The 13,153-nt window shown below is 42.1% G+C and overlaps 1 protein-coding gene across 2 annotated transcripts in view; it reads left to right on the forward strand.

Annotated features, from left to right (window-relative positions):
- bnip3 (BCL2 interacting protein 3) overlaps positions 1-13,153 on the forward strand; it is a 60,997-nt gene that overhangs the window by 29,426 nt on the left and 18,418 nt on the right. For both annotated transcript variants that reach the window (XM_068052710.1, XM_068052711.1), the window contains exon 2: positions 6-186. In XM_068052710.1, coding sequence (XP_067908811.1) covers positions 6-186 — 181 coding nt within the window. The remainder of the gene's footprint in view (positions 1-5; positions 187-13,153) is intronic.

A 13,153-nucleotide genomic window follows, 5' to 3' on the forward strand; every position in this document is an offset into this window, starting at 1 on the left:
CTCAGGATCGTGGGTAGAGTTGCACTACAGTAACAGTGGCAACAATGGGAGCAGCACACAAACTGGAGGACAGGAGCAGGTTCCAGCACCCACTTCCATCCTCAATGGGGAAATGGAAAAAATACTTCTAGATGCTCAACATGAATCAGGCCGAACCAGCTCCAGAGGAAGTTCTCACTGTGACAGGTACATGCAACATGTAGTTTTGTGACAAAAATACATATGTTTATTTTGTGTTATTAAACAGTTTTGATTCCAGATTGAATATAGCAGAGCTAGGATTGTTGCCAAAACATGCTGTGCCTGAAAGAGGAAGGGTGGGCCTCTCAGCTTCTAATCAGCCTTTTCACAAAATAATCTTTTGTAACTTAGAACGACTTCTCCATGCAACATGTCAACAATGTTACAAGTGTACTTTGAGAGCCAGAGGCATCCACTGAATGCCATATCTGTTTGGTCTCTCCTAACGACGTGATCAATGATACTAGGACCAAAGTCTTGTATCTAGTGTGTATCCTCTGTAGCAAAAAAAATGATGAATTAACAGATAGGTCCTAATTTCAGCTAATATAATCAATCAACAAAATGTGAACAAATCAGAGCAGTTTGATTTAAATCAGTAAGTAGCAATTAATTTTTTTTGAAAGCTACCAATCCTAAACTATCAAGTGGTAGGAACACCAAATATGGTTCATGAACTGATTGCTTCCTGTTATCAATAGTTTTGTAAAATTGGTTTAAGCCACCATTTTGAATACTTTACCCATATCAAAATACACCAGATAAAGTAATGCTTAACAGAAGAAATTCATGTACAATTAAACAATTCACGATAAGATGCAGTTTCTTATTTATAAAGGTAGAATTTGCACGGGCTGCTTAAATCTGAGGCCCTCATAAATTAGTGAGGATAATGCTTGCCAATTTCCAGCAGCACTAATCTCTCAGGATCAGGCAGCATCATTATGTGTGGAGATACATTTGGGAGAGGAATCGATAAGACAGTCCGAAAAGATCAAGGCATTTGGGCATATTGTACTTGCATTGTAACTCACGCTCAGAATTCCTTGATCTTTCTTGTAGGACATGTAATTGATATGCACTCAGATTGTGTGTGTCTCTTGTTACGACCAGGTGAGAAAGGTGTCTAGGGGTCCCTTTTATCCTTCACCTGGTCTGATTGTAACAGGGTTTAATTTTTTAACACACCGTATTTTGAGCTCCCCCTTGGTGAATCCTTGTTCACTGCTTTCCAATTATAAGGCAAAAAAATGAGCATAAACAGGCTTTCTTAGGTTTAAAGAAGAAAAGTGGAATTTATTAAAACTTAAACTCTAATTCGGTTAACGCCCACTGATACACGCCGCGCCCCATGCTAGCATACATACGCGATTTGCACATGCAAATAGAGACAGAAAAGAGCAGAAGAAAAATAAAGTTGAGAGGCTTGAGGCAATCTCTGAAGAGGGGTTTTTGTTACTGTGCTTCGAGCTCGCTGTAGTCCTTGCTTGTAGGTAGTCTTGCTTTTCGTTGGGGTCCAGTATTCTTCTTAAACCTTGTTCACTGCAGGAAACTTTCTCTTTTGGGGTTCATGTGTGTTCAATGGGTCTTCAGTTACTTGAGAAAGATGAGAGCAGGCGGGAGAGAGGTCTTTGCAATCCAGGAGCAAACAGCTTTCTGAGTTTTAAAACTCTGTGGCAAGTTCAAATTCAAAATAAATTCCAACAGCCAGTTAGTCATGTGACTAAACTGGGCTGACCACGTCTGTTTGTGTATTCAGCCATCTTAGCAGTTAACCTGGAACGCTACCCTCTCCACCTTCAACATCTGGTAAACAAAAGTCCATTGTGGATTAAATTGAAACAGGGAGTGGCTCCTTTGTCCTTTCCAAGTACTGTCTTTTACTATGCAAATGTCTTTCCAGTTAAGGGTCTGGTGGGTTTTTTTAAAACAAGTTCTTTCTTTACTCTAGTAACAGTTTAAAAATCGATGTTCATGTGGCGAAATTAAGGTGTCTCATTCTTGGCAGGTGGGGGCCTGCTTGACTCTCTGGATGCAAATATGCAGGAACTTCCAGGCGTAGGTGGCATAATGACAACTGTAGTAATTTAGTCTCTGCTAATTTCCTTGTGCTGCCTTCTTTCCCTTGTACCATTGTAACTTGGACACTTGAAAACCAATCTAAATTATTAATTTGGACTTGTCTCATCAAACTCTAAGCACTTCACAGTTAGATGCCTTACAACTCTCTGAGCTCTTTTTGAAATTTTGCATTGTAAGAGCTCCTTTTCCATATCCTCTTGTTTTCAGCTGTTCCTGTATTGCTTTGATCTTGTAAATTCATCCATTACTATTGGCTTTTCAGTGAATTATTAAACATTTGGTTACTTTAGAATCCTCACAACACGGCTACGAGAAAGAAAAAGTTCCCCCAAAAATATTAAATACGTTTTTTTTCAAAAAAGAAGCATTTATGAAAAATGTACTGCAAAACAAAAAAAAGTTAAGAACTCTTGGAACCTTTAAGAGCTCCATTGCTTATTGAACTTCCCCTTATTCCATTCCAAAAGGGCATTGTGAGCACCCAGCTCCATCCCAGCCTCAGCAGATGGAAAATGGCATTGGACTTTATTTCAGTGTAGTCTAATATTTAAGTGAAGCTATTTGCAGTGAGGCACTTTAGGTCAGTCTCAAGAGCCTCTGAGAAAATTGTGTTCATTGAGAATGCAGCTAAGGTTATATTATGTGGAATTACATAGAATGTATGGTACAGCAGCAGGCCTTTGGCCCAACCAGACCCTGCCAATGTTTATGTATCACTTCAGCTTCCTCCCATTCTTTCTGATCTAACTCTACCAGCATAACCCTCTGTTCCCTTCTCCCTCATATGCTTACCTAACTTCCCCTTAAATGCATCTATATTATTCGCCTCAGTTGCTCCCTGTGGCAGAGAGTTCCACATTCTCACCACTCTATGGGTAAAGAGGTTTTCTTCTGAATTGCCTATTTGATTTCTTCCCCACAAGTGGAAATCCACTCTCTCGGCTAAATCTTAACTCCCAAAAATTAGTAGGTTGGGCTTGTGTCAAAGGTTAAATTGCAAAACGATCTGGAACAGGAGCCAAACTTGCCTTGAACTCATCTACTTTCCGTTTTAACAGAGGTGGGACAAGGGGCGGGCGACCAACCCACTTGCTGGAAGCGGGTTGGTCATTTAAGTATTACAATTAGGTTGCATGCCTTCATTTTAACAGTCATTCTGCTTTTAACCACAGGCAGCCAGTCTCCTGGGCCTCGGGAAACTCGGCAGCTTAAATAAGGCAAGAAGGCTGAATACATGAGGTAAATGCCTTTACAGCACTGCTTGTGGGCCAGGAGGAGTGTTTCCTCCAGGCTGAACAAACTACCCTGTAAACTGCAACCCCCCCCCAACTACAATCAGGTCTCATCAAAATTCAATACAAGTTTAGCATAACTTCTCTACTTTTTCAAATCTATTCCTCTAGAAATAAATAGAAATAAACCCTGGTGCTTGGGTTGCTTTTGTTGTGGCCTTATTGACCTGCGTCACAACTTTTAGTGATTTGTTTATTTGTACTCCCAGATCCCTTTGCTTCTCTATCCCATTTAGATTCTTAATGTTTCTGTAATATGTGTGCTCTTTATTTTTCTTAACTAAATTATACCTTACACTTACCTATGTTGAAATTCATTTGCCAATTATAAGCCCATTCTTCAAGTTTATTAATGTCTTCTTGTAATGGTGGAGTCCTCCTCAGTTTTGACTATCCCTCCCAATTTTGTGGCTTCTGCAAATGTTGTGTTTTTGATTCCAAAGTCTAAATCATTAGTATAAAATATAAAATAACAGTGGTCTCTGCACTGATCCTTGTGGGACTCCATTTCCTTCCTTCTGCTATTCTGAGTAGCTACTCTTTATGCCTACTTTCTGCCTTTCAACCAGCCAGCCCTCTATCAATTCTGCTACTTGTACCCTGACTCCTCATGCTCTGACTTTATTCATTAGACTATTATATGGTACCTTATCAAAGCCCTTTTGGAAATCTAGATATATTACATCTATTGCAATACCCTTAATTATTCTCTTTGTTACCTCTTCAAAGAATTCAATGAGATTGGTCAAGCAAGGCATTCCCTTTTAAAATCCATGCCATCTATTCATTATTAATCCTTTTTTATCTATTTCCACATGGGTTCTATTACTGTCTGACTATGTTACTATTTTCTACTGAAATTATGTTATTTCCAGTAAGTACAGCCACTTCACCTCCCCTTTTTCCCACTCTAATCTTTTCTAAATGTTATATCCTGCAGTGTTTAATTCCCAGTCCTGATTTTAATATAGCCTTGTCTCAGTAATCTCGACTATTTCGGGTTCCTTGCAATGTGTTGTTGCCCCTAGTTCTCCTGTTTTATTACGGACACTGTGAGCTGGATTTTATGTCGGATGGACGGGAGCTGGCCACTGATATAAAAGTCGGTGGCGAACCCGCTTCCGCCCACCCGGGGATCCGTCCCGCATTTTATGGGTCCTCGGGCTTTAACTGTTCCGAGGCGGGACTTCCATCCGCTTGAGGGGGGAGGTTCCGCCTCATTGAGCTGCCGGCCAATCATCGGGCCAGCAGCTCTTAATCCCAGCAGCGCCACCGGGAGGACATGGAACCAGGAGTGAAGGTAAGTTTGGTTTGCCTCGACGGGGGTCATTGGTTGGGCCCTGGCGAGGCAAGGGTGGTAGGCTGGGGGGAAGGGGGGGTGTCTTGGGTCCTAGGGGTGATTGGGGAAGCAGGGGAGGTCATCAATCGGGCACTCTGTGCCCGACTGTCAGGGCCCCCCCCACCCCCCCGGTGCACTGAGTGGCTGCCAAGTTTCACCGTGCGGCCTTTCATGTCTCCAGGAAGCCCACTTGCCATGGGTAAAATCCCTGTGGAGTGGGCAAAGCCCCTTATGTGGCCATTAAGTGGCCACATAAGGGCCTTGATTGGCCTGGGGTGGTCGGCCTGTTTTTCGCCACTCCCCCTTCCCCCCAGCCCTTTATAAAGTGGGGCAGAGGCATGAGTGGGTCGAGAAGGCCTCCCGGAGCCTCCCAGTCAATTTTACACCACCCCCCCCACCACCATCCTACTCACTGGGGTGGCATGAAATTCCGGCCTGTGTGCATTGATGTATAGACAGTTTCAATCATTTTTAATAACAGTTCCTTGCATTTAATTTTTAACCATCCTTTTAAAGGCCTGCTCGGGTCTGCAAATGAAACCCGACCCGGCCCGAGTCCTTTCATTTTTTCTCATGCCCGACCCGCCCACCGAAATAAAGTTGAGTATATGAAAGAGGCTGTGCTCTACCTTCGATGGAATCGCTCACTGCGGACTAGTGCAGTGTGTTTCCCGCCTTGACGTCCTGGCTGTCACTGTGTTCAACTCGGCCCGACCTGAGCCCAAATGCCGGACCCGGAAGAGCGACTTGACCCGACCCAAACCCAACACATGTCGTCAGGTTCCTTCGGGTTGGGTAGCTATGCTCTACATTCTTTTACATTCCTGGTCCATAACTCTCGTTCCTTGGCCATTAATCATATTCCTTAGTTTAATCTGGCCCATGCTCTCCTTTTTCTGTTTCATTTATATTTAAGCTTGTTTCATTTCTTGTAGATCCCTCCCCCAGTCTTAATAGTTTAAAGCCTCTGCAACTTCCCTATTTACCATTTCCACTAAGTCACTGGTCCTGTTCCAGTTCAGGTGGAGTCTATCCCATCAGTACAACTCCTTCTGTCCCAAAACTGGTACCCTATGGAAAGGAGCTCCTCTTTCCCACACTAGCCCTTTAGCCACGTGTTCACTCGCTTGATCTGTCTGTCTCGATGCCAATTTGCACATGATTTTGGCAATAATTAAGAGGTTATTACCCTCAAGTTTCTGCTTTTTAACCTAGTTCATAACTCCTGATAATCCCTCAGCAGGACCCCCTCCTTGTTCCTGCCTATGTTATTGGTTTCAACATGGACAATGATAACTGCATTTACCAGAGCAAGTGTCACGGTTCAGATTCTTTGGCTGTTTGTTCTTGGAAAGTGCTTTGAGCCGAGCTGTATTAAGAATTCTTTTGTAGCAAGAAGCTTGCCTAAAAGGGATAGCTTCCCAAAACAGCTTCATGTGGAACTGTGGCTCGGTAGGCATTTGGATAGTAATTACAATGTGAGCTGTTTAACTGAGACCCAAATAATAAACAATTCATTTCTCATGTCTGGTTCTTCACAAAACCTTTGGTGTTGGAAACATTGCGAATCGGGCAGCAGCAGACTGCAAGAGGAGGACCTAAGCTCTGGTTTGGGAGTGTTTGTGCTTTTACGTTAAGTAAAGGACCCACTGAAATGGGCTGGTGCCCCTGTGTTCTTTATTTTGTAACAGTACTTAAGCAGAATTTGTAGAGATTTTACAAAGTGACTCTCATCATAATCGACAACAACTTATATTTATGTAGCACCTTTAACATGATAAAACATCCCATGGCACTTTACAGGAGCATTATAAGATATTAGGTCAGATGACCAAAAGCTTGGTCAAAGAAGTAGGTTTTCAGGAGTGACTTAAAGGAGGAAAGTAAGGTTAAGAGGTGGAAGGATTTAGGGAGGATATTCCAGAGCTTGGGACTTAGGCAACCGAAGGTATGGCCACCAATGGTGGAGCGATTAAAATCAGCGATGCACAAGAGGCCACAATTGGAGCAGCACAGATATCTTGGAGGGTTGTGGGGCTGGAGGAGATTACAGAGATGGGGAAGGGCGAGGCCATGGAAGGATTTGAAAACAAGGACGAGAATTTTAAAATCAAGATGTTGCTTGACCCAGGCCCCAATGTAGGTCAGTGAACACAGGGCTGATAGGGGAACAGGACTTGGTGTGAGTTAAGACACAGGCAGAAGAGTTTTGGATGACCTCAAGTTTACAGAGAGTAGAATATGGGAGACCAGCCATGAGTAAGTTGGAATAAGCAAGTCTAGAGGTAACAAAGGCTTGAAAGAGGGTTTCAGCAACAGTTGACCTGAGACAGGAAAATCGGGTGATGTTCTGGAGATGGAAATAGGCGGTCTTAGTGATGGCACAAATATGAGGTTGGAAGCTCATCTCTGGGTCAAATGTCACACCAATGTTGTGAATAGACTGGCTTAATCTCAGACGATTGTCAGGGAGAGGGATGGAGTCAGTTGCTAAGAAACGGAGTTTGGAACGGGGAGCGAAAACAATAGCTTCAGTCTTCACAGTATTTAATTGGAGGAAATCTCTGCTCATCCAGTGCTGAATGTCAGATAAGCAGTCTGATCATTTAGCAACAGTGGAGGAGTTGAGAGAAGTGGTGATGAGGTAGAGCTGAGTGTCATCAGCATACATGTGAAAACTAACACTGTGCTTTTGGATGATGTTGCCGAGGGGCAGCATGTAAATGAGAAATAGGAGGACAACAGAGGTGATGGTACTCAGTAGGCAAAACATACAGAGCACTGAAATAAAACATCGTACAAAAGGAACTAGACAACGCTTAGCATAGTGTTAACTCAGCTTGCCATTTGGAGAGATTAAAGGAGTATGCATGCGTAGGACACAGATATACACTTCGAATCACAAGGCAGTTTCATTGTTAGACTCCCAGATCCCACTAGCACACAAGTGGTTAAGAACATGGGAATATTCCATAAAACATTTGCTGTTCTTGTTCCATGACCTTTTAATGTTTCCTTTTTCAAATATTTGTCCATTTTCCTATTTAAAAACTAATACAGGTTCTGTATCCATGCTGTTTCTAATAGGACATTCCAGCCGCGAAATTTGGATCCGTAGCACCGCTTGTGCCTGTGCTATGGAAACCCCAAGCTCAGAAACTGGTGGGAGGAACGTTTCTGGTGCAGCGAGTCCTACCTGACAGGGCACTAGTGAGGGTGTGATATGTGTGCACTGGAAGCTTGCAGAGTGGGCAAATCGTGATGTCAAACAGCCTCTAATGTTGGTTTGACACACAGTCTGCCATTTTGGACCACGCCAGTCCAGTAAGCGCAGTCTCGTAAGCACTTCCAGCTGGATGTGCATTTAGCTACATGAGGAACCGTCCCCCCCTCCACTTGCATTATTCAAAGGGCTAACCATCCAACTTGCAGATAAGGAGCTTTTGCCTTACTTTTACTGGTGCAGATTGAGTGGAAGTACTCTATTGATTATTATTGGAGGAGTTTTGCAAACATTTTGGATTTTCAAGGGAGTGGTGCAGGATCATGACAAGGAGGTCAGAGGAGTTGGAAGGCCTGTCAGGAGAAAGTCTGCTTCAGTAATGGGGGCTATAGTTGCAATCTTTCTTGGGCTGCAGCATGATATGGAAATGGAACACGGGCAGCAAAGGGGGGAAGCAGTGCGCAGAGGAACAAGGAGGAGGTCTTTCAATAAGAAGGTCCTACACACCAAGGGTCTTTCGGGTGCACCTCTCCTACCTTCACTTCAGCCAGGAGCAGTGTGTGAGGTGCCTGCATTTCACCATGGAGATGGTTATTGAATTGTGCCACCTCCTATAGCCCAACCTACAGCCACACAGCAGGTAAGTTTGGCACTGCCAGTGGCTGTCAAGATCATCATGGCCCTCGATTTTGTAGTCTGGTCTCATAACTAAAGGCTGTCATCCTTGAGATTATGCTGGATCTTTTTTCTGAGCACTCTCCATGGCCTTGATGTCTTTCTTTAAGTAAGGTGCCCAAAATTGGGCATAGTGAGGTAGAAAATGGTCAGATTTACCAAGTGGAAAGCAGTGGCAAAAATGATTGATTTTGCAGGGCCTGTACTCCGAGAACACCTGAAAAACATCAGCAGTGGCTGCTTAAAACAGAGATTAGGCTCCTTGCATAAGCTACTGAGGCACCTAATGCCCATTTTAGTATCCCTCCAAGCAATCATGCTGCCTTGAGTAGAACAGGCTTAGTGGCTGCTCTGCTCACATTTTCTAGCAGGTGGTTACCACCAAAAGGTAGGTATTTTTTTTTTTAAGTTGATGTGGTTCCAGGAGGAGCAGGAGTGCATCTGAATTTATTAAAATGAGGCCAAGGACTGGCTTTGGGCATCCTGATTAGGACAGGTATTGGCAAAAATGTCAACTCTAAGTCTGGGCTTTTGGGAAAAGCTGAAACTTGAAAATTGAAAGCAGTTCAGTCGATACATTTAATCATGTTCTGAAATATGTAGTTATTAACTTTTATTTTGGACATTATAAATTTCAGTTACTGAGGGGAAAAAGTGTGAGATGGACAAAAACCAGAAAGCATTTTGAGAGATTTATGGGAACCTGGCAACCTGATTGCATAGGTGGTCAGATTGTGTAATGAGTGTGACAAATTTATGTAAGAAAATACCAGAATAAATGTGTGCACAGGAGTTTATAATGGGGGGGAAAAGGCAACAGAAAGTCAAGTTGTACAGTCAAGACTGAGATCGATAGATTTTTGGGCACAAAGGGTATGAAGCGACATGGAGATAGGACAGGAAAGTGGAGCTGATGTAAAAGTTTATGCTGTTATCTAGTTTATTTGCTAACTGTAATGACCTCATATAATACATCCACATTAGTATTGCTTTACTTATTGAAGTACTTTGCCACCCACCTTACATTTACTTTCCCTTATTTTTCCTAAGCTCTCATCTAGCTATAAACTGTCAGCAGTTCAAACTCAGTGGAGAATAGAATGAACAATTCAAATTGAAGATTCTGTTCGATCTCTTCTTGCTTTTTATCCCATTCATTTGAAATCTGGGTATTGTGTGTGCCATCTGTTCACTGATCTGTCATTTTCTCCTGTGAGCTTTCTATCAAGTAGCTTTTCCTTAAGGCATTGTTTCCATTTCTCCTTTGCTGTTCCACATAGGGGCCTTCTGTCTGCCTTTTAAAAGCCAAAGCTTCTTTAGCTAAACTGTCATTGCCCCTTCTCAGAATATTCCCATACCCACCTCAATTGCTCCTTTGGGGAGCTCTGAGACTCGTCAGATTTTCTCATTGGGCATGTGTTTTATCAGAATGTGCCTGAGAGCTAATCTGAGACATTTCATTCCAAATACATTTGTTTCTTAAATGGTTGCCTTGTGTTACCCATGTTTCTGACCCAGATAAGAGAGTCAGTCTCACTGCAGTGTAACACAGCTGAGGACTGCTATTAGTGGGAGTTATCCAGTGTGCTGGAGCCCAGTTGGAATGGGTACCAAAGCGAAAGCTGCTTGTAAATCAGGGCCCTCTGCCTTTATCCTCCCTGTCATGAGTGCCCTGCTCATGCCCAGTACTCACTCCAATATACTTTATGTACCCCTTCCCCATCCAGTGCACCACGAGCAGCTAGCAGCTGTCTGGCATCTGATAATATAGTCCTGCTGTTCCAAGCATGTTGTGGGAGATGCTCCAGGAGCACCAATAAATTATGTAAATAAGCTGACCTTGTGCCATGGCACAAAGTCTTCTTTCATGCACAGGTACATTTATAACAGCACCAGCGTCACTACACAGTGCTGGTCCCTTGATTTTTGTTGCTTTTGCCATGAGACATTTCTGCCTTTTATGTGAGCTATTTAATTTTTATATCCACGACCCATCTGCTGCTCATTTACCATTGTGTACTTGTAAATTGCTGAATTACCCGATTTTTGCCTAAAATTATACACAAGAGCTTAATCTATTTCCTATGTAGTATAATGTGAAAATTGTTCCACACATAATATTTAGTAATAGTTCATTTATTGCCTGCTTACTGTTGATTGTGATAGTTCTTGTGTAAGGAAACTCTCTCTAATTTAAAAGGGAAAGGAACTAATGTTGACAATCCAAGTTCTGACAGTTTTCGTAATTTATCAGTGGAAAAAACTGTCACCATGTCTCACTGTTCAACTGTATCACATATGTTTTTTTCACACAAATGGTAGGCAATAATATAAAAAAACTGCAACCAAGTAGATGCTGGTATCCCTTGCAAAGGAACTCACAGCAGGAATGGAAAAAGGTGGTAAAAGAGTATCAACACAGTTACACAAGGCAGCACCCTCCTCAGAGTTAAAAATGAGAAATTTTAGGAACTGGGTGGTGCAATGGGTTAACACACTTATTTTGCTTCTGTAAGCTGGATTTACATCAGTGATGAGATAAAACTCTCCTCTTTTTACTGACTGTAACATTCATTTACTTTCAACCTAATCTGCATCACAGAATTGCTTTGCATCAAATGGCTGGACTTGATGTTGAAGTGCTTAACTGATCTGTGAAAATGGAAGATTGTAGGTACCCATCTGGTTTCAACTCCTTGCTCTTATTTTGTTTAGGCCATGTGAGTCTCCGTGTGGTGAACGCCTGATGTCCTTCAAAGCAGGGAAGATGCATTGGGGAGAAATTCATTTGCATAGCGCTGCTTCTAGAGGCGCACAGATTTTCATCAATTCCCAGGGGAATGTGACGCCCACGGCCACTACCTGTGTCGCCTGCCTGGCGTTCTTCATTGATATAATTTGAAAGACACCGCATGGGCTGTGTAGGTAGTGGCCTGCTGTGCTGCCTGCCCCACGGGGAATCGTCTTAAGTGCAGCACTGCGCAAAGGAATTTATTCCCCTTTATCCCTTAAGGCTGAAAGAAAACTACTTAAGGCTTAATCAGTTCACGCTGCTCTTGTACTCCTCTCAGCCACCATTTAATGAGCAGTACTAACACTGCCTGAGACTTGGTTGTTGCCTGCCCTTTTGGATAGAGGAAGGGCACAAAAGAGGTTCAAAATTTAAGTTTAGAAGCCAGTAGGAATTAGACTATCCAGGTGAAATGAAAGTGCATACTTCAATACATACCATAAAAAATCTTCAGGTCTGGCAGCGTCTGTGGAGAGAGAGAAGCAGAATTAACGTTTCAGGTCATTGACACTTCAGTGAAAGGTCACTGACCTGAAATGTTAACTCTGCTTCTCTCTCCACAGATGCTGCCAGACCTGCTGAGTATTTCCAGCATTTCGTGGTTTTATTTCAGATTTCCAGCATCTGCAGTATTTTGCTTTTATTACCATAAATGATCTCTCAGTGTGGCAGTGCGAGAATAATCTCACTGTTTCCATGGTAACTTAGGTAGGAAAGTGTTGTTACTTCACATACTGAGGACAACTGATTTTATTTCATTAAAGGATTTATATTGAAGTTCTTCTAAAATGTGTTAGTTTCATTTGTCCTTTATACTTTGAGTGCTGATAAAGTGTGATCTGTATTAATCATAAAGCAAAAGACTGGCTTGACAGCATGAAGTGCAGGTCAATAATTATCAGGCAGCATGACATTTGTGTCAACTTATATGGTGAAAGCAGAGACACAGAACTTTGTATATATACGAGAAATAGTGTTTAAAATATTAAAAGCTTAGCAAAACTATTTTTTGAATGACTTAAATCATGACTGGTTGAAAGTGAGTAGATAAAGCTTTCAAATAAATGATGAAATTCAGATGTTGTAAGTTAATAGTCTAAAGCTTGAGTGAGTTATGGCTCTTTTCTAATATGCCCATTGTTAAACTCTTGTATTCAGTGTCATCTCTTCAATTCTGTCTATAACTTGCAAGAGAGAAATTTTGTGTTGGCATCACTACAGAACGTGTGTAGGTGATTGATAAGATATTTTCACAGTTGTAAGGGAATAAAGAGCCTAGACTGGATATTCATTTTTAACTGAATTCAGGAAACACAAGATCTACCCCTCTTGCCCCAAAAATTTTATACCCAAATACATAGGCTGTGCAACATGAAGTACCAGTAAGCATCATCTTTAGGGTAGGATTTCATCTTTACTGCCGGGGTAGTTATCTGGCAGATGAAATGCATGCCCTTTATTGAAGCTGCCTAATTGTCATTCCATTGAAATGAATGGAACAAAAATCAAGTCAGTTCTCTAAAAAGGGGTCAGAGCCAACTCAAGGCAGTAGCAGTGAATAGCAGGTATTATTGAGCAATTTTGACAAATATATGGGGTTTCAGCATTCTCAATGTTTAAAACTGGCAATTGGTGTAATAAATACAATATCAACATAAAAAGTTTTGAATTAGGAAATGCAGTAAGTTTTTCTTCAGATGCTGCACTTAAAAATGTATTTCTCACTAACA

Source organism: Heterodontus francisci, chromosome 20, assembly GCF_036365525.1.
Source record: "Heterodontus francisci isolate sHetFra1 chromosome 20, sHetFra1.hap1, whole genome shotgun sequence".
NCBI classification, from domain to species: domain Eukaryota; kingdom Metazoa; phylum Chordata; class Chondrichthyes; order Heterodontiformes; family Heterodontidae; genus Heterodontus; species Heterodontus francisci.